Source organism: Triturus cristatus, chromosome 9 (genome assembly GCF_964204655.1).
Source record: "Triturus cristatus chromosome 9, aTriCri1.1, whole genome shotgun sequence".
NCBI classification, from domain to species: domain Eukaryota; kingdom Metazoa; phylum Chordata; class Amphibia; order Caudata; family Salamandridae; genus Triturus; species Triturus cristatus.
Genome location: NC_140592.1, coordinates 844162765 through 844183849, shown reverse-complemented (window position 1 = coordinate 844183849; position 21085 = coordinate 844162765). Strand labels below are relative to the sequence as shown.

The following is a 21085-nucleotide window of genomic DNA, read 5'->3' as shown; positions in this document are numbered from 1 at the left end:
CGGCAGGCCATGGCTCTTTCGAAGATGATTATGCTTACGCGTTTACTTTATCTCTTTGCAGCACGTCCATTGGAACGGCCACAACGGTTCATCTGGAAACTTAATGCTCTGTTTCTCTCACTTTATTGGGACACTTCCTGTCGTCGAGTGGCTCTTTGGAAGATGCACTTACCTATAGCAGAGGGTGGCCTGGCATGTCCCGATTTCGAACTATATTAACTTTCAGCGCAACTACAGTGGGTGGCGCACTGGCGAGCCTTCTTCTAGGAGGGCATGGGGACTTCGGAGTGCGGTTCCCCCTCCAAGGATTGTCTGTTGGGCTTTTTATTACATTTGCCGCCCGCCTCTAAGGTGCGGGTCTCGAACATCTTGATTAAGACCGCACGTTATGCCTGGGCCCATTCATTACGACGGACTCATACTCTGAACCCGTACACCAGTGAGTTACCCTTCTTGGTGGTTAGACGCTGGAGACGCTCGGGGGGATGGCTGGGACTCCATGAATGGCCGTCTGCGGGTGCTGATGTCCTGGGAGATCTTTTTGTAGAAGGAGATTTGTGCCCATTTGCAGACCTCTGGGAGACCTATGGCATACCAGTGGGCCATTTCCTGATCCATAGCGCCTTGGTTCGCATGATGCAGGAGTGGCGGGGTCAGTACTGGGCGGAGTGCTGGTGACATGGAGACCTCTGGGCACGAATGTATGCGCCTTCTCTTCCTTATAACAGGCTGAACGAAGGTGATCAAATTGCTTTTTGGGGCTTTGCTGGGGGGGCCTTGCGGGCCCACTGGGAGGCAGACTTCGGAGCCCCTCTTTCGATTCCTCTTGGAGGAGAATACTGGAAGCTAGTTTCCGGGTGTCCACGAATGCTCGCTTCAAACTTATTCAATTCTTCTATCTGCATCGGGCCGATTTAATCCCCGGCTTATTCATGCCATGTTTCTGGCTGCGCCTTCGGTGTGTCCTCGTTGCCTGGCTATGGATGCAGATTTTTACCACATGGTTTGGTCTCACCCTCTTTTGCTTCTTTACTGGACCATAGTTTTGCAAGTGTTGATGGTTGCTACGGACATAGACTTCCCTGTTAGCCCCATGTTGTGCTTTTTGAGCCTTCACAAACGTTTGGCGGCTAGGAAGGTTTCTAGATTTAGCCCTAATTCTAGCCTCCCGGCAATTGACCATGAATTCTCCTCGGGGTCCCAATGCTTATTGTTGGGGGCTTGAGCTGATGAGTTAGGCAGAATGTGAGAGGGAGGCGATATGCCAAGAGGAAGTTAGGGGCGTTCGCAGGGTGCCAATGCTGCATGCTTGGGTTGCCATTTTGTTGGCCTGCCCGTGTGTGAACTGTGTGGTCCGGGTTGTTCCGGACTGCAACCACTTCTGACGATTACCTATCAGGGTAGTGCATCGGCTCTGACATCGGCTGGTCCTGGCTAGTGGCACTCCTCTTTACCTGATCCCCCGGGTCCACGCCCAGTCCCAGGTGTGAGTGATGATCGCTGAGATGTGCGACTGATGTACGCATGATAGTTCATGATGGACCCGCTTAAAGTGTTGTCTGTAGGTGCTTCTATTGCGAGCTCTCTTGTCTCCTCTTTTCAGTGTGGAATTCTTACAGTTTGAAATGTAACCATTTATGTGCCTACTCACTATGCCATTCTTATCACCTACTATGTATACTGGATCTAATTGATATGTCTTCCGTTTAGCCTGTTGGCAACAGGTCATATTTTTTTCATTGTGTGCAGTAGAGTTGTTGTGGTATACTCTAAACTTTTAATAAAAATATTTACAAAAAACAAATACTGAAAACACATTAAGATCTTTATAATTCGCACAATTTGTTCCTCATAATAATACACAAAACACAGCCCTTCAAAGATAATGACTGGATTCATTTACCTATAGTTCTGCGACAGACTCGCTCAGACCTCTGCATGTGACAATAGCACACAGTGATTTTGTCATGAAATTATATATTTGCAGTATGCCAAAGGTGCAGCAGCTGCAGCTTCAAAGATTTTTGTTATGTCTATCAGAGACACTGCATGACTGAGTAGAAATGTAGCGACAACACAGTAGAAGATAAGTGCACTGGCAGGAAATGCGTTGAAGTGTTATTTTGGTGATAGTGAAAGAAAGTTGATGTTTATTTTTATATAGCTTAAGAGTACTATTTTATCATCCTCAGATGGATGAAAGGCTGAGAGTACCAACAGGGTGTTAACCTGTGACCATGGGGTCAAACATAGATACATCAGTAGTGGATGCATTAGTCCCCACACTCACTAGACCTACTATGATTCCACAGTATACACTCATTTCCTTTTACCAGGAGTTTGAAAAATCTTGAAAAAACGTTAAGTAATACCCAGTTGATAGCATACTTGGAAGCCAGCTCCCTTCGGCTCTATACACAGTCTGGCTTTCGTCAAGTCCATAGTACAGAGACGGCTCTTCTTGAGATCACAGGGACTATTAAGCTTACACTGGATAAAAGGGATAGTGCTGATCTCAATCAGTTGGATTTGTCTGTGGTGTTTGATAGAGTCTCCCATGGAACTTTACTACAACGTCTCTTGGAGGTAGATGTCTGTGATATGGCTTGGGGGTGTCTCAAATTTTTCCTTGAAGAATGAGAATGACAGCATGGGAGGCCACCTACCAATCATCGGCAAAGAAGCTGTCATTTGCAGTACCCCATTCAGAGTATGTTATTTAATGTTTATCTGAGTCTTCTGACTAAGTTGATTGAATCTTTTGGCCGTAGGACAATTTCAGTGGACTCTTTTTCCCCTTTTCCAGTTCAGGCACTAAAATCTGGCCTCACTGCCACTTTGCCCTGGCAGAGAGAGAACCATCTGGTTTCAATGCAGACAAAACTGGCATCCTCTTGTTTGGCCACATAATAGAATAGTTGCTTAACTGCTGGTCCCAGGATCTTCTGCCCCTCTGAAGCTTGCCTTTTCAGTGAGGAATTTAGGGGTAAATATAGGTGCCAAATTGTCATTTATTCTTCAAATTAATTGTATTGCAGCCCCCTGCTTCTTCCTCTTGAGATCATTGCTGAAATGTCTGGATCTCTTGCCCACTACGTCATGTAAAACCACTGTGCACACACTGATCACTTCAAGACTGGACTTCACCAATTGGCTTTATGTTGGCCTTCCTGGTAAGCTGATTAACAAACTCCAAGTGGTGGAAAATGCGTCTGCCCGCCTGATCCTTGGTATTTCATGAAGAGCTCATATTTCTCATCACCTGTGGGAGCTACATTGGCTCCCAATACAGAAGAGGATTCTGTGTAAAGTTCTGATCATCCCCCGTCGTGCTTTCCATCAACAGGGTCCATAATACCTTCTAGATTTAAGCACTATTTGCCTATGAGAGACTTGTGCTCCGAATCTGCCTTGCTGGTCACTATCCCCAGATTTTGCAGCGTACGATTTCGTGGATGCTCTCTTATGCTGTTACCCGGTGATGCTTGGATTCGGCTCCCTCTCTTGCTTCGTAAGAGTCCTCTGGATCTGTCCTTTCGCAAGGCTCTTAAAACCCATCTGTTTGCATTTTATTTGGCCTGTGTGGCCGTTCTCCTTACCTTCTAGTTCTCAGCGCCGGGACACTTCTCTGAGTAGCTGTACGCTTTATACGTTTCCATGATTCATTCATTCATTTATTTATTTGTTGATCTGCAATAGTGTTCTGTTCCATTGACAAAGCAAATATCTCAAAAAGAGCGCTACAAATGAAAATGGCTGCAGCCTTTGTGCATTACACAAAGGTCACATTTGTATCTTGGTTTATTTTGACCTTACTACATCCTTCAGCATAAGGAGGTAAGCTGCTGTATATGCCCTTCCATTGAGGAGCACAGGTTTCAAAATATTGGCAGACTGACAGGAAGAAAGAAGTAGATTTTTTAAGGTTCTCCTTTCGCTGTCTCCTGCCCCCAAACCAGTGTCATTAGGTTCAATTTCAAAATGCTTACTTTTTTCTTGTCAATCAAACAGAAATCTGCATAACGTTACAAACTGCAGTAGTTAGAAACATCCTTCTGTTTATGTTTCATTGTGCATGACAGCTGACTGTCCAGAAAGAGTCAAACCCCATTTATGACAAAGAAATGTGAAAATACTCACTAAACAAAAAATACCTGTCCAACGATCCTCTTGCATAGCTATATCTTCAAGAATAAACATATGTCAACATGCCTCAGCTGGACTAGGCCCCCTTATGGATAATATCCTATATTCATTGAATAAAACTTCACATTGAACTAAACCGGAAAGAATTGTTCTCCCTTCTCTTGAGCATAACCTCAGAAGCAAGAGAACTGAGCAGGAACATACTCTTTAAAGAAGCAAAAGTGGCATGGAATGTGACGGTTAATATTCCCAAGTATGATAAAATCCTGAATTTCTGTTACTGTGGCTAGGAACATGGAGCTCATGAACTTCCTGTTATGGTACATCTTCCAGGTCTATCAGTCACAGGTTCATAGGCATTCTTGGTCATTGGATTAAAATTAAATATCTGAAAGGTGGATTCTGTAAGCCAGCCATCTGATTTCAGTGTATTCAACGGCTTCTCAGTAGACAGACAGCTTTGGTTGCCATGGTACTTCTGGCTGAATGGATACTAAATTTAGGAATGTTTATATCCTCCGACATCGTGACTCACTTAACCCATCTGGCTTGGAGGGTTAGGAGACTAGTTTAGGAGGGGTTTGCGGAAGGATCGCAGCGCTGCAATTTAGAATGATTCTTAAGAGCATCTGTTCAGATGATACATAGCTGCACACGTGGGACTTTAAATAATTCCAACTCCTTCAGAAAAGTCTGGGAGAAAATGGATGTTTATCATAAATTTCCATAAACTGTTTATGGTGACCATTTTTATCCTTCTAATGTCATAAAAGCAAACACATTTATGCCCATGTTAGTGAAAGTCAACGTCCGAACATCAGACAGTCTCTTTATTGAAATTCATCAAAACATTCCCAACTTTGCAGAAAATATAAGGTTCAAATCCATCCTGATTTTATCACATGCTGAGCAGAAAGTGTTTACGAATGCTCTACGTAAATACATACTTAAGTAACATAATTCATATCCTCTATCCATAACTCTTTACAGACTAATGGATAGGACCTCAAGAGAATGGGAGGATTTATAATTTCTTTTAAAAAGGTAGGCACATTGTTATGGTAGGCTGGTTCAGGGGTTCTAGACCTTTAAAGTTGTAACTTGTGAATAGATTAGTCTTTTAACATAAGAAAAAGGGCAAAGCACTTAACACATATTCCTCCTGTTTTAGATGAACAAATAAAGCACTTCTATAGCGGACGGCTACTCAAGAGAGTGTCCTGGCTCTTTTGGGTATGCAAAAGGTGAATAGACACGAGATTGGTGACCACATTCCCCCTTAGAGTCTCAATAAGAATGTATTGAGCTCCTTTTTGCATCTAATTTCTTCAGCAATCTGTCTAAAATAATCCGACAGGTTATTCCACAAATTAGCTGCTTTAAGAGAGAAGGAACAGCCACCCCTCCGGTGTTTCTGAAAGTTAGGGGTCACAATGAGACCTGCCGTGCTAGAGCGCAACATCCTCCCAGGGCAGTATGCCTTGACACGATCATTAAGATACCTGGGTCCCCTGACATGGAGGGCTTGGTGTGTTAAAGTCAGTGCTTTATACTTAATACACTGATGAACTAGTAACCAATGAAGTTTTCCCTGAAAAGTTGACACTGAAGAAGTGTATTTCGGAATTCTGTGTACTAAGCGGACTGTTGTGCATGACCTGTAAACGCTGGATGAGATATTCCAGGAGGGCAAGGTACAGGACATTAGCGTAGTCCAATCTGGATAAAATCAGATTTGGGCCTCATGAGGAAGCAAATGAAGAAACTTCCTCAACATACGAAAGATCCAAAAACAGGATTTCACCACTGCTGACACCTGCGCTCTAAATGAGAGCTGGGTTTCAAACAACACACCCAGGTTTCTGGCCACCGTTGTTGGAGGGGGCGGTGGAGGAACACTGTTGGGCCATGCCCCAACCATAGTTTTCCATGTAAACATTCACAGTCCATGGTTCTTCTTTCGGTTACCAAGTGAAAAGCAACTGAAGTTCATTGTTATGGTGGGAGGAAAAACATTCACCTGTATGCATTCTCAAAGAAACAGAACATTTGTTTTTCTAGAATCCAATCTCTGTAAATCCTTGATTCCTTGATTGTTGCAATTTCCCTTTTATAACTGAAATTGATAGGCCCCTCATATGTATGGTGTGCAACATAATTGACTGTTTAACACAGAAATGCTAGAAATAGCTAGCTGTTAATGTACATTTGTAACCCTGGATATGAGCGGGACCATCTCTCAAGAAACTTGATTTTTTGTATTCCAGCATGCAGCAAATGGTAACATTCTATATTCAAATGTAATGGGGGTTTACCAGGTGATTAAGCTACCCATGCTTTGTTTGCAGCACATCTCCTTCTGAAGTCCTGCTATGTTGTCCTGCCCTTTCCAGCTCCCAAATGCCCAACCATAATTCTGAGTTGGTTGGAAATTACAAGCCAAGTATAATTTTTATGTATACTCTGCCAGGATCAGTAGAGAAGTCATTTGTCAACAAATCAATCTTTCAACCATAGATAAGCCTCAAAGCCCCTTGGAGCGTCCTGGCCAAGCCCAGCCTCTGTAGTATTGATTTGAAGTGCCCCATTTATTCTCTTCTGCCCGACCACAACCTTGCTTTGAGCCTGGCATATCAAACGGCCTATGTTTAACCTAGCTTGTTTAATTGTTGTCCAGCTATATCTCTGCTAATGCCAATAACTCTAGAACCTTATGAAGTCTACCCTACCACAAACCCTGCATGTTCCAGTTGTCCATGTCTGAGCTTCCCACCTCTATTAGCATACACTTCCAAAACTGAACTCTTTGTTCCCCCTTTAGTGTTTGATATTCATCTGTAGTTGCCTGTGTTCCTGGTCTCCTTTGTCACTCAGCTGCAATCAGCCATGCTTGAACTCTAATGAGAATCTTCTCAAACCTATAAATACTCACTATGTTCCATCTGCAATCTCGTGCTATTGAATCCTTTCTCTCGAAAGAAAGTACAGCAGGCAATAATTAAAGGAACACACCCTTCCCTCCCTGCTCAAACTCCTCTTTTTTCGTTTTCGTTTATCAGTACCATTTTAGCATGTGGTCAGTATTTGCTACCACAATCTACCATGTCTTCCAGAACACCTGTTTAATGCTCTATTTGTGGCAAATCTTTTGATTCCACGTAGGCGCATCAGCTTCTATTCTGAATATGTCTTCTTCTCCCTGGAATAAGCCTTTATTTAGTGGCATGTTACAAAAGCTTGCCCAATAATTATTATGATGGGTTAATTTATGTGTGTACGTAGATTGTTTTTTATTTTTTCCTAAAACAGTTTTGACACTGATATGTGCCTTTCTACACACCTCTGTTGATAGAACAATTACAGCTGTCTAATGCCCCAAGGAGGAGAAAGCTCTCTGTGGAGATTTTCTATAAAATCTATTGACAATCCTTTCATTTCACAGCATACAATGCTGCAAGTTATGTGAATCCCAGATCCACACCATGGACAGATATGGTTAAAGATTTCTGGTGATCCTATGTAAAATATCCAATTGTGTTGCAAGGTGAGTATCTGTGGGACTATTGATCTCAGAAACAGATGGACACTTAGAGCTTCTCAAGGATTATAGAGATTTGATTCAAGCAAAATAAATATTCATCATTATTGCGGAAAGCAAATGAGAGAAATATGGAACCATGATAATGGAAGAATATTATAGGATCTATAAATTGTATAGGATTCTTTAATACACAGGTCATGGTATGGATAAAAGGTGGGGGATAACCAATTAGTAAAGATTACTGCAGCCTTTGGCGTCTTTGCTGAAACATTTACAATAACTCTAGCCTCTTGTTTTGCTTACCAGTCTTAAAGGTTTCATAAGGCTATCACTCAATCAGATTTGCCATATGTGTCTTATATTCCTTTGACGGATTGGACAAATTCCTAACAGGTGAATGTATTAAAATTAATCAGGGGACTTTAAAACATGTATTGGTATGTTTGAGTCTCTTTTCTCAGGTTTTTCTGATCAAGATTTTGGGTTGCTTTGTAGCAGTTCCTTTGGTCTTCTCTTATTCTTGCCAGTTCTACTGTTCCAATATTCGTTTCTGCCAATGTTAGAGTTTCACTCACAGTTAATAACTGGGGTGACTTCAGCATCTATAGCTCATAACCCTTGGTTACTTCAATTGATTGAATGAATCCTTAATGTACAAAGTTTCAGAAATACCATAGTTGCTCATTTAGATCAAGTCCGATTCATACTAAAATTTTCACTCTCCTTTGGAAGTTTGCAACTCTCTTCCCTCTGTCCCTATCCTTTACCTGCCATAAGGTGTAGCCTGAAGAGATCAGAAGGAGTGTCTTGAGCATCAAACCAAACTCCTACCCTGGTGGCCACTACATGTCCTCCTTCATTAAGGAATGCGGAAACTGCCCCTAGTTCAGTGTTGCTGAGTTTGCTAAATCCTGCATGAGAAAAATGGTGATGTTGGGCATCTCGAGCTAGGCTCTTTTGTAAGCCTAAAATTTTGATGTCTCCAACCATCAAAGTATAATCTGATTGCAAACACTCAGAAAACTATCTCAGAGAAGGTAGTGTTGCAGAAGTCAGATGTCCTTATCAAGCCTAATTCTCTTCTTGGTGATGCAAGTCTGGTTACAGCCCATAAAGAGATATCATCATCAAAGAACTTTATTTCGGTTAATAAATAACCATAAAAGACACATATATCAAGGCAACCCTTTTGGTTGAGAAGAAAGCATTGTTGTGGAAAGCAGACAGTAAAGAAACATCATTACTCATTAAGGTGGATCTGCCACCTACTCACCCTCAAGCGCAATATTATGTCACAGCAACTGATGTCAGTGGCAGGGGTGTCGGACAGTGCCTTACAGTGATTATATCTTTTTCTCAGAAGCGGCAAATTGACGTTTGCTTTGGGAATATATAGACTAACATGACATCCATGACCAGTCAAGTGCTATGGGGACCAGTTCCCTCCCCACCACTATTTACCATATATATACAACGCATCAATGATTCCTTGAAAAATATCATCATACGGTCTCACTTCTTTGGCGATTACGCCCAGCTTTCCATGGACCTTTCTGATGGTCTACAGGCTTATAACTAACAGCCAAACCGTGCACTCACTATAGTGGAGGCCTCTGGAATTGGCCTCCACAGTATTAGAACTCAACACATTGTTGACTGCTCCAGTGGTTTCAAACCTGTTCAACAGATACAATGCACTTTTAGAGTTGACAGCGTCCTAAAACTACAAACTCTACAGTTAAAGCATATGATCGGATTTGTGACCAGCAGCTTTTTATGATCTGCCAGGTTAATGGGGTTGTAAGTTCCAGTTCGTACTACACCAAAATATACGGTTGGATTTGTCACTTCCTTTTCTTTTCCAACTTCTTTTTTGTTCTGTTATTTAGACGCAAAACAGTAGTAAGCAGACTTTATAACGGTAATGTGTCCCCTAGCTAGATCATCGCAGTACAAAATCAAGTTCCATAATTTCAAATCCCCACACCAAGTAGCCTATTCATGTACATCTCCTCTATAATAGTCTCAAATAATCATATCTACGTGGCACAGAATGATAATAGATCAAAATTAAGTTAGGTTCGATTTCCTAGTTGGAATGTGCATTTACGTTCCTCAATTTATCTGGAAACTGCTGAATTGTCACTTTTTTCAACAGTTGCATTAGGCAACAAATGCAAGAGCAATCATGGGTGCAAAACTGGACTATTGTACAGAAGAGCTTGAAAGAACCTAACAGCATAGCCCCAGGTATGTCAAAGAACAACAGCAAAGTATTGGGAAAACTCAAAAGGTCTGTTAAACTTGAAAAAAATAAGTAAAATATTTTTATGTTTCTTATTAATGTAAATTAATTTTCTATATTCATGTTTTTAAATGTTACAAAACAAAACAGTTGCATGATTAATAATGAGCATTTAATATGTAATTATTTAAACATATTTAATGTAATTAAAATATTTTTCTAAAGTTAAATTTGAAAAATGAATTCCCTCCTACAATAAAAACAATTATGCATTCATTCTTATTAAAACTGATGAATGAAATTAATTAAAAGTAATATATTTATATTTTAATAAATAATAATGTTACATTATTTTTAAATTCAAAAACGTAACTGAAATATTTTAAAATAAAAATGTTTTATTTTTAGATTTTTTTAAACATTGAATTAATTTACATTTGTAACTATTTTAAATAATTGAATGTAATATAACATTATTGCTATGAGGTTCTATTTTAAGTTTCTACCATCATTTATTTTCTGTAGGAAGCTGTTGCCTTGTCAGTAGTTGACCATGTGTGGTGTTGGACTTACTACTGCTCTTTACTGGCTGCAGTAACTTTACACTTGGATATTTGGCTCCACTCCCTGGTTCAGGTGGTGGAGATATGCAAGTCTCTTTTTGAGTAAGTTAACACTCTAATTTTGAGATTAGCCCAAAGTAGGAAAGTTAATAAAAAGTGTGAGAATACATTTACTAGTATTAAATCTACACATGTAGATTTATCTTTGTGAATGTCACTTTGACTCTAGGATCTTAGTGGCAGCACACTCTGAATTACCCGTGCATTCCTTCACTTTTTAGTTTTCCTACTTAAAATGTGCCTCTTTCTTGTACATGGATGAGCAAACTCCAGAATATTAGTTGTGAGAGTGCAAAACAGGTAGCAGTGGTGAGGGGAAAAGATGTAATTAAAAATTGATCCCAAGTTTTGGGAAGAACCAGGCCAAACGTTAGGAGCCAAGTAGGGCCACCAGGGATATTTGCTGGCAGGGAAAGCCTCAGGCTGGACTTTGGTAGTCATTCTCTGTCTTTACTGCATGTTAATTTATGCAAAATCAGAACTTGGTCTGAGGCTACTCTGCTTGAGCACTCTGCTCATACCCATATATGCGTGATGCACTCTTTTGAGAATGTAGGTATTCCCTCAAATCTGCTACCGTTTTTTTTATTTCTGCGCTTTGAAGATGTAAACATCATGGTGCTATGAAAATCAGCATCAATAAAAGATCCGTTACAGAACGCACATCACCCTTGAAAAGGTATTGTCAGCACTCATCAGAAAAAGTCAGATAAACTCCTAAACCTGTTATAACTGTTAAATAGCCAGGCTTTAGCGCTTGAGGAAAGACCAAAAGATTGGTAAGAAGATGTATTGGAGCCAGAGCATGTAGGGCTGTGTTAGTCCAGAAAGGGGTTGGGACACTGGACGCCTTGAGCAATTGCTGATTCTTGATCTCACCATGAAGCGCTTACATTTCTATATTAACATTTAGTGAAAATACTAAGTCTAATGGCTTTTTAAGTCAACATAAATTATGTTGTTTCTCATGCCACTTGTTGGTGCTCCTTTGTTCTTGTGGCCTACTTCCATTTAGTCCTTGCTATACTCTTAATCTTAAATAAAAAATAAATATGCAACACAGCGCTGAATGATTATGCCAACCTTTTGATTTTAATAGTCACCCTCATATTTTCTATAACATTTAGACTGGTTGTCTTGGCTTTGGGGGATATCACAACAGGCGTAGAGATAAAGGCTTAGACTGCAAACATGGGTACCAGTGTTTGCATTAGGCCAACAGCGCAATCTGAAAGGGGTCAGAATTTGCTGATGTCGCCGGTGGGAAATAGCCTGGACAATCCACGTTTCGCTGTTCAGATCATGAAGTGAAGTTGAAGACTGGATCCGGTATGTCTGAGTGTCAAGATATGAGCAAATCACACTTGTATGGAAACACATGAAAGTGTGACTAGTTCTCGGTGGATTTAAAGTGGTCTAGATGGTTAAATGGCGTGTTTTATTTAATGCTTTTAGATACCAGCATAGGTTGTATTTGCATACAGGTTCGGGCTGGTCTATAGGGCAATCAGGCAGTGGTGCAGGGGCTGGTCTGATAGGTCAGCCCATGGGCTGTTTTTTTAAAGGTTGTGGGCTTGTTTTATGGTTTGGTGGGCCGTGTGTTTTTTACTGGTGTTTTCCCTGATATGACCATAAATATTGCCGGCAGCAAGCACAAATGCCTGCAGTCTCCCATACTTCGCAAAACACCTATACATCGTGTCTTTTTAAGTTCAATACTGCCCTGTTTGCAAATGGGGCCACGTTTTTAGCTATCTTATTCACTACTGGGGTTTACTTTATTTTGTTCCAGGGCCAATTTTCTGTCTCGGTCCGACCCTGTTTGTAAACGCTCGTTATTTGTTGTACTTGATATTTAATTTTAGAGTAATGGTGAACCATTCTCATTTGTAGAACGAAATACACGGTAAGGTTGCATGGCATCCGGCATTCAGTCTAGAACATGACTGTAATATATACTAAAAACTGTGATGAAGGTATACATTTAATTAAATGCCAATTAAAATTTCTGCCCAAAGAAACCTGAAAGGATATATTCATTTTATTTTGTTTTAGCGCTGCTGCTTTCAACTCAGAGAAACAGATTAGATGTTGTGAAGGTGCCCTTTAAGCTCAACTTTGTTTTGGATCAGCGTATGGTCGGTGACCAACCCAGCGTTATGTTTACATTCTGCACAGCTATGCCTGTAGGAAGGGTACAAAAGGTAATGATTTACCAGTAACTAACTACAAGGAATGACCTCTAAATCACAGCAGATAAGCCGCAACAGGAAATTAATCATCTTAATTTTGCACAGCAGATGTGTACACCATAAAGTTCTTGATGTCACTTGTCATTTTTTGAAGATCTTCATGTTGATGTCAAATGACGGACCCCTCGCATGCAAGCCCGATCACAGCGCTCTATTTCTAAAACCGTCTTTTAATGGGAAGAACGACAGCCTCTTTAACATTACCTCTTGGAGTACTTTCTTTGTCCTCTTCTACCCCTAAATCCTCTACCTAACCCATAAGAATTAGCTATGAAGGGTCCAGCGAGTCCTTCAGCTTTGTGTTCTTTGAAAGCATCTCCTTTGGGGACAGGTGTGTTGTTTTCACTCCTCGCAATGGGTAAATTTCAGCTTTGTGTGAGAGATGATTCTTGGCCACCATCCAGCCTTTATGGCTAACATAAATCAGGCCCAAGTTCACCTCCTTCTCGCTGCGCCAAGTGTGGAATCATCTGGTAGGATTTCTGCATCCCCTGTCGAGTCTCCAACATTTAACTTTGGAAGAATTGAGCCTTGCATTTGGCAAAACGCTAGCTTGTGTGACCAAAGACACGTGTGTTCTCAGGCATCTGTGCTCTTCTAAAAGAGTAGTGGAGAGTAGGGTGCATCCATGGTGCCTTCTCCATGAGTGCGTCGTTCTGGTGGCAACTGAGACATGCGGATCCACTATAGCTTCTTCAAAGAGCTGTGTAAGAGAAGTATGGAGCTGACCAGAGATCACATGTGAGTTAATGCATGAGGTTGCAGTTGTTTTCAAGTAAGGATATAGCATGCCCTAGCCTGGGGTAGGTAGAAGAGGTCATTACACAGTGTGTCACATGCAAGAATGATGCAGAGCAGGGTGATTCTGTGTCCCTGAAGGACTGCATTGGTTCACATTCATCAGCAAATATAAGGAAGCACGCCCCCAAACTCAAGCATCCTCTGGTGAACTATCCGAGTCGCATCATTGAAAGGCATACAAAAACAATGGAATGATACAACGAAGGAATCTGCTGAAACAGTACGCGACTGAAATATTTCTTAGAGTGTATACTAGCCATAACTGCTGGCCGTCTCCCCTCAAAAGTGACAGGGTAGAGTCCTGTTTAACAGTGTCTGATTAAAAAAAAGCAATAAGAAGAAATGACCCAGATCTGCAAAGTTAGCTATAGGGTGGCACTGATTTTAAAGCCTAGGTCTTTAGCAGATTTCATAGGCCTAGTGATGGCGTCAAGCTCCTGCACCCAGAATTCAGAGGTCCACACTGCTGCCATCCACTATAATTCCTTGGTATCAAAATTAAACTTATACCAGAGGACTAATTCCTTGACCTAAACCATGAACTCTCTAAAAGCAGCTTTCCATAATCCCTGGTCTCCGTCCACTATTTTGATCTGATGTGACAAGAAAAGATGTAACCTTCAGAGGACAGTGCCATGAACACGCATCATCTGGAGGCAATGTAAGTAAGAATCTTTATTGTGTCAATTACTAAAAATTGGTACAATAAGCTAAAATATATAAATTAAGTTACAGATAAAAAGTGCAAAAAGTGAGACCTTTCTTTAAAATATATACAGTCACCTCACTATTGCACCCTGTTTTCCAAATTTGTTATAGTAGTATGCACGATGTTCGCAAACATGCTAAACTGTGCCAAGTCCACCCGCCTATTGGTTCCTAGAGTGGTAGTCACAAGCTCATGGCAAGGTAGAATCCCCTGCGTTAAAAACACTGGCTTGCGATGGAGGATGTGGTATACATTGTCAAATACCAATGACAGAATCGAGGCACTGCCACTGCCAATATCCACAAACAGACAAATGTCAGCCGCAAGAATTACTTGAGTACTGTGATTTAATCAAATGCCCACATGAACATCCTTCGGGCATTCATTAAGCTTCAAATGAGACCGCAGCTGGTTGGCAACTAATAGCTTAAGGTTTTACACGTTACAGGGAGCAGAGGGAAGGGCTGAATCATGAGAAATTACAGAAGTGCAATAGGATCCAGGAGAGTGTTTTTTGATAAAGGGTGCACTATAGTTGACTTGACTGCTGCTAAGGATAGGGAATCATTGAAGAGATGAAATTGCAATAGAGATCAATAGAGATACAAGCTCAATCAGAGAAAAAAACTAAGCTGGACATGGTGAACCAAATTTACAATTCCAGTCCGCTACTTGAACATGTTGACCATCAAAGGAAATTAATTCTAAAAATAAGTAATAGAAAAATCAAAGGACTATCCTTCAATATATATGACTTCTGCTTTTAAGCACGTTGTACTTCTGCTTTTAATCACTTTGTAAACAATATGTGATTTTTTTATGTATGTTAAAAAAAACAGTGCTTAAGGGCCTATTTAATTTATTTATATGTACGTTGGATCTTTTGTGAATTTTAGTTTGCAGTAACTTCAAACTCTCTGATCTAGTGACTCAGTAGCATCGGCCTGAACTCAGACAACTTGGTAGTGGAAGCCGTTGCTGCTTGCATGTCCCAACCCCTGCTAAGGACTTCCAGAGGCTGTCTTTAGCCTTCAGATGGATGGCGCTGTGGCCACCCTTCTAGCAGGGGTGGGGGTGCAAGCAAGATTCTAGTTGGATGTGTCCCATCCCAGATTAACGCATCAGCATTGTCTTCAGGAGCACAGTATGTGTAAGACGCGCTGGAAGACACCAGCTAGGGATGTTGAGCTGGAAGGCAGAAGGCACACAAGACATCACGGTTTAAAATACCTTCGGTGACCAACTGCTCTTTAAATCTATGCCGGAAGACATCATAACCAAGGCATTTAAGGACGTTAAAGGGAATTTAACTATTCCTTATCAAACAAAGTCAGATCATTCTAGGTTTCACACTCACACATACAGTCAACCCTCATTTATTCGTAGGAAGGGCGCTTCCAGAAAAAGACCCCAGCCCAGTAAAGCATCAGCTAGGACTACTGCGGAGTTGACTTAATCCTGACAGTGTTTGGAGTGCAGAATTAACGTCGCTCTTGATGGCACCCATCTGTTTCCAAGCACAGGATTCTGAAGCTAAGTGAATCTGGGTCTAAGATATAATTCCTTGGAAGCCTTTAGGTCACATATCCAGACCATCACGATGACAGTGGATCCAGTTCCACAAGGCGTGTCAAGTGTCATTGTTTTTTTTTATAGAGAAACCTTTTCAGATGATTCAGGTTCATAGTCGATCTAAACCATCTCAGCTCTCCAGTCGAACAATCCATTTAAAAATAAAAGACCCATAAGAATGTCTTTCCACTGTTACATTAAGAGGAAAAGCTGTTTTATTGGGATTTTCAGGGCATATACCAGCCATTCGAAATTGTAATCCGATCAGAGATGTCTATCATTCACAGTTCTAGATGAGTAGTATTCATTCACAGCTCTCCCCTTCAACCTCTAGTCATTCCTTAAACGTTTCACGACAGTTCTGACTCCACTGGTGGTGCTTTTGCACAATGGGAGATGACTAACTTCTCAATGTGCTTTCTACACATCAGACACCAAGAGACTCTGTTGCGACTGTGCAGCGGCTTAGAGGCTCACTGTTTCTTGTTGAGTTTAGAAAAATCCTATCTGACTCCAGTACAGGAACTCCAGAACTCTGACCCTAGGTTTTGGATAGATCTGGGGAGAATCTAGCACATGCATCAAAAATGCCATTTGCGATTCCTTATTAGCGAAAAATAAGGATTCGCTAATAAGGAATTGCAAAAGCCTATGCATGTAGAAATCGCTTACAAAATAGCGATTTCTAAATATTTCTTAATTGCGAGTCGCAAATTACGAGTCGCAATTAAGGAATACCTCTCCATTCATGTTTATGGGGCTAGAGGCCCATAGGAATGAATGGGAGGACGTTCTCAATTTGCGATTCTCAATTAGAGAATCGCAAATTGAGAATGCAATTTCAAGGGTGCAAGGGTGTCAAAACGACACCCTGTTGCACCCCTGAAATCGATCAGTGTACAAATGTTGCGCACACACGTCTAAAGGACATGTGTGTGTGTAACCTACCACTTTGAAAAATGCACCTTCGTGCATTTTTCAAAGTTTTTGCAAATTACCATGAAGTTCAACTTCATGGTAATTTGCGCCCCCTATCAGCGAAATCGCTAATTATTTGACTTTAATGCATTGCATTTAAGGAATCTCAATTTGTGAATCCTTAAATGCAATCGCAATTTGAGAACTCGCAATTAATTGCGAATTCTCAAATTGCGAGTGCCTTGACCCTTCATGCATCGCAAATGCCCTTTTTGCGGGCGCAAACGGCCGATTTTTGCGAATCGCACCGTTTGCGCTCGCAAAAATGGTTGATGCATGTGCCCCAATGTTCGTTCCTCAGGTCAAACTGATCAAGCTGAGGCCCATCTGATTCACATTTCACTTAACTCAGAGGCACGTGTGCATTTGTGACTCCGACTGGAGGGTATTGTGCGGGCATAACCCATGCTGGTTCCTGGGGCCGTCTTTACCTACATTTTGTTGACTGGGAACATTCAGTCTCTTAGTGCACTAAATGCTTAAGACCAACCTCAGGACTGATTGTATATGGTGTGAGCTGAAGACTTCTACTTAGGTTTCATTTTAATGATTGGAAGGCCAAATAGTTTGAAAGGTCTTTGATTGCTTGTAAGGCATGTAAATATCTCAAAAGGTGCCTTGCTTAGTTACTGATTTGCTGCAAAAACGTGAGTCAAATGTGGTAGCTCAAAGCTCTTGTTGCAATAGAATGCAGACAATTGCAGACTGATTCCTGAGAATAGTCTCCAGTATTTAGTGCACTAAGAGACAGAAATGTTGACACAGATTCCACTACTTCTTTGTAAATCAACCGACACTGGAACATATTCAATATCCTAATGATTTGTGTTATGGATTGTTTCCTAAGTAAGAATGGAGAGCCACACAGCTATCAAACAGTGGTCTGTAAACATTATGTACAACCTGCGCACCGAGCATATGTGTGATTATTGTTTTTCTGATACCCCCTGAAAAGAGTCGAAGTAATCCTGTTTGGAACATAATATATACAAATTGAAAGTAACTTCATTGTGTTTTGTATGTTTGTTCTTTTATTTTATTTGTTCTTTCATTTATTTTTGTTTTATTCTCTCTTTATAATGATTGATTTTGATTTATTCTCAAATTGATTCAGTGAGTCATACTCAATAGACGCATAAATATGATTTATTTAGTTGAATAAGTACTGTAAATAATCCCCTTATTGCCCATATACATGAGTTGATTCTATTACCCAAGCTCACAAGGTGTTATTGGGTTGTCCTTTCTTTGTGGTAGGTAGACTGAACGACCTGTACAACGCGGCCGTTACACTGCGGTATGTTTACATCGCGGTGTTACAACGCAAGTCGTTACAACAACTTGCGCTGGATGGTGCTCTAAACTAAGGAATAGTATGATTTTACTATATCAACACCTTCCCTACTGTTACGTAGTCTGGAGTTGGAATAGTAAATCATACTATTCCTAAGTCCAGCGCACTCCAACGCAAGTCGTTGTACGCGATGTAAAATACCGCGTTGTGAATGTATGCGTTGTAACGTCATACATTCAGGTAGACAGGCTGGTATCTCTCCAAAGGGGGAAGACCAGTTGTAGAACTGGTTTTCCAGGAGGAGTTGCTCATTAAATTGGACAACACATCTCAGGAGTGTACCCACAACTCGGACCAAGGGAGGAAAGGTTCTGACATCTTGTTTTTGGGCAGAGTGATGCACTGTGGGCTTGTTTAGTGTCAATCCCCCAGGAAGTGATGTAATAGTGGGCAGGGTTGCCTGTGGGACTTTTACCCTCATTGGTTAGGGAGTCCTCTCCACCCACAAACTTGAAACTGGCATAAAATTGGCACCCCGGGGTATGAACCTCAGAACACTACTGGCTTCTGAAAGAGCAGAAGAGGAATTGCACCTGTTGAACCTGTGGACATCAGAAAGCAAGGCTGTGCCAAGAATGATTGCACTTGCGAAACCAAGACAGTACTTCAGAAAGAGAGGACTGCTCCTGCTGCTAAAGTCATGGTGAGAGACCCTAATGGCTGCACCTGCTCCCAGTTGTGCCAAGGACCAGTGAGAGGACTCAAAGGGCTATTTGCCTATCCACCTCTTAAGCATGAGGATATCAAAAGCTAACAAAATCTTGCATCAGTTTCAGCAAACCAGTTACAACTGGACTTGCCGTGGACCTTGCTTGTGCAGCCGGGAAATCAAGTCCTAATCCCCAAGTGGTGCCTGTCATGAGCAGGACCCTTGTGTACTCTTTCTCCTAGGGAGAACTGCAACTTGGGAGCCTAGGGATCAATGGTACCAGTTTTTGACAAAGACCAAGAGGCTCATGCACAATTGCTACTCAGCTCCCCATCATCATCATCGCCTTCCTGGGCCGCTGACTTCAGACAGCACTCGCTGAAATATAAATGGTGTGTGGACAGCCTCGAACTCCCAATGAGAACCAAGACTTTTGTCTGTGTCACAGACTACCACTACAAATGAAAAGCAGTGATTTATAAAGCTTTTTGGGTGAAGTGTAGAGATTTATGAAAACCATCGAAAAATCATAACTCCGGTTCCGTTCATCAAATGTTTTTCAATTTAGTGTCTATTTAAAGATGAAAAATATATACTGTGTTTCTAAATTGGAGTGGGGGATTTATTGTGTTGTGTATCTTACTTATTAACTGGTTTGGAACTGATAAATGCTTTACACTTGTTTTCCTTCGAGTTCAGACTGACTGCTCTGCGCCACAGCTACCCCGGGCTGGGCTGTTTAGATCAAAGTAACCTAACTGGACCTGATACAGAATAGTGACATTATTATTTGGGGATGTCTCAACCACCCCAACTAATAATCCACTTTCTCTACTACCCTCAACAGGAACTTCCGCTATATCTGCTTTATATAAAATTGACCAAAAAATGTCTGTTTTTGTAAATTGTACAATGTATTTATATTTCCCGGTGCTATTATGCAGCCCCGCGTATTCCATTATTTCTTTCCAGGGTGCTGAAAAAGCAGTATATTTATAAAATAGCTGTTTTGGTAGCTCTCCAAAAGAAGAAGAGTTGGAAAAAAAAAATAAGACTGGTACATTATCACTTTTTTGAAAGTTGCACAGACGTGGGCCTATTTAGTGTTAAGTACAACCAATAAATATGGGAACATGGAAAGCTGCACATTAGAGTTAGACTCACTTCTAGATTCAGTGAGATGACTAGTTTACTTTTCTCAATCAATATAACTTCATGCTTCCCCACTGTATCGCAAAGTTCCAAAGAATAGGTGGGCATAACAAGGGTGGCCAATGTCGATCCAGGGGGTCTTATCTATTCCTGATTTACAAGTTATTCTCGTGAAATAAATGACCATGCAGTTTATCCAAATCGAGGAAATGTCAGGAGGCATCGTGAAAATGTGGCATGGAAAGGGTGCACGGAGTTGGACAACCCACCTGGACTCAATGCCAGTTTTCCACTCTATTGAGTTCGACTCAAAGCTTTGATGTCACTCTCATCAATGAGCAGGGGTGCTGACGACACTTTGCTACCAGCCACACTCAAGAAGGCAGCCAAGAGCGTCGAGCCTTGCTGTACGTGGAAGCCAGGCATGTGACACTCCCCCTTTTCAGAAACTCCATTGCAGCCAACAAGAACAAATACCGATTTAAGGCGACGAGAAAGCGACAATGTGTCCGTTGTTCTGAAGCGACACACAAAGATGTCAGGAATACATAAAACGTTTGCCAACACCAAGCATCTCAACGGGCTGCATTTTCGCGTCTAGATAAGTGCAGCAGAAAATTACATTGTAAAACGAGGCTGGATAAGAGCATACACTTACCAGTTCCGACGGAGTTTTTATTTCCCATGTCAAAGTGTTCTCGTGCGGTGGAAGTCAGTGTGCAAACAGCTCAGCCTCGTCGCCAGACCTGGGTCGCCAGCAGCGAGTAATGATTCCTCTGTCCAACAAAGAGCTGGCGATGGCAATTGGCTGAAGGAGATGTCCCGCTGTAACTAGGCATGTGGAACAACTCTAAACGTAACACAAACAAAGTGAGGCCGAAGCACCATTTTAGAGGCAGGCCTCAATTTAACCAAATAACACATCAGAGTAAAAGGGACAAAAGCTGCCCGCAACAGTGACGCTCACAGCGTAGCAACTCGGAGCCGGGGCAAGTTCAAACCTGCCTTTCTTTCCGATGTCAGGAATTCAGGCCTGACTTGATACTAGCGAAATCCCGCTTGA

General features: G+C 41.4%; 1 protein-coding gene across 1 annotated transcript in view; it reads right to left on the bottom strand.

Annotated features, from left to right (window-relative positions):
• CKB (creatine kinase B) overlaps positions 1 to 20808 on the bottom strand; it is a 72501-nt gene extending 51693 nt beyond the window's left edge. Inside the window, exon 1 of the mRNA XM_085626303.1 lies at positions 20681 to 20808. Within this exon, the coding sequence (XP_085482429.1) occupies positions 20681 to 20708 (28 nt within the window). The 5' untranslated portion in view covers positions 20709 to 20808. The remainder of the gene's footprint in view (positions 1 to 20680) is intronic.
• Positions 20809 to 21085: the final 277 nt, after the last annotated feature.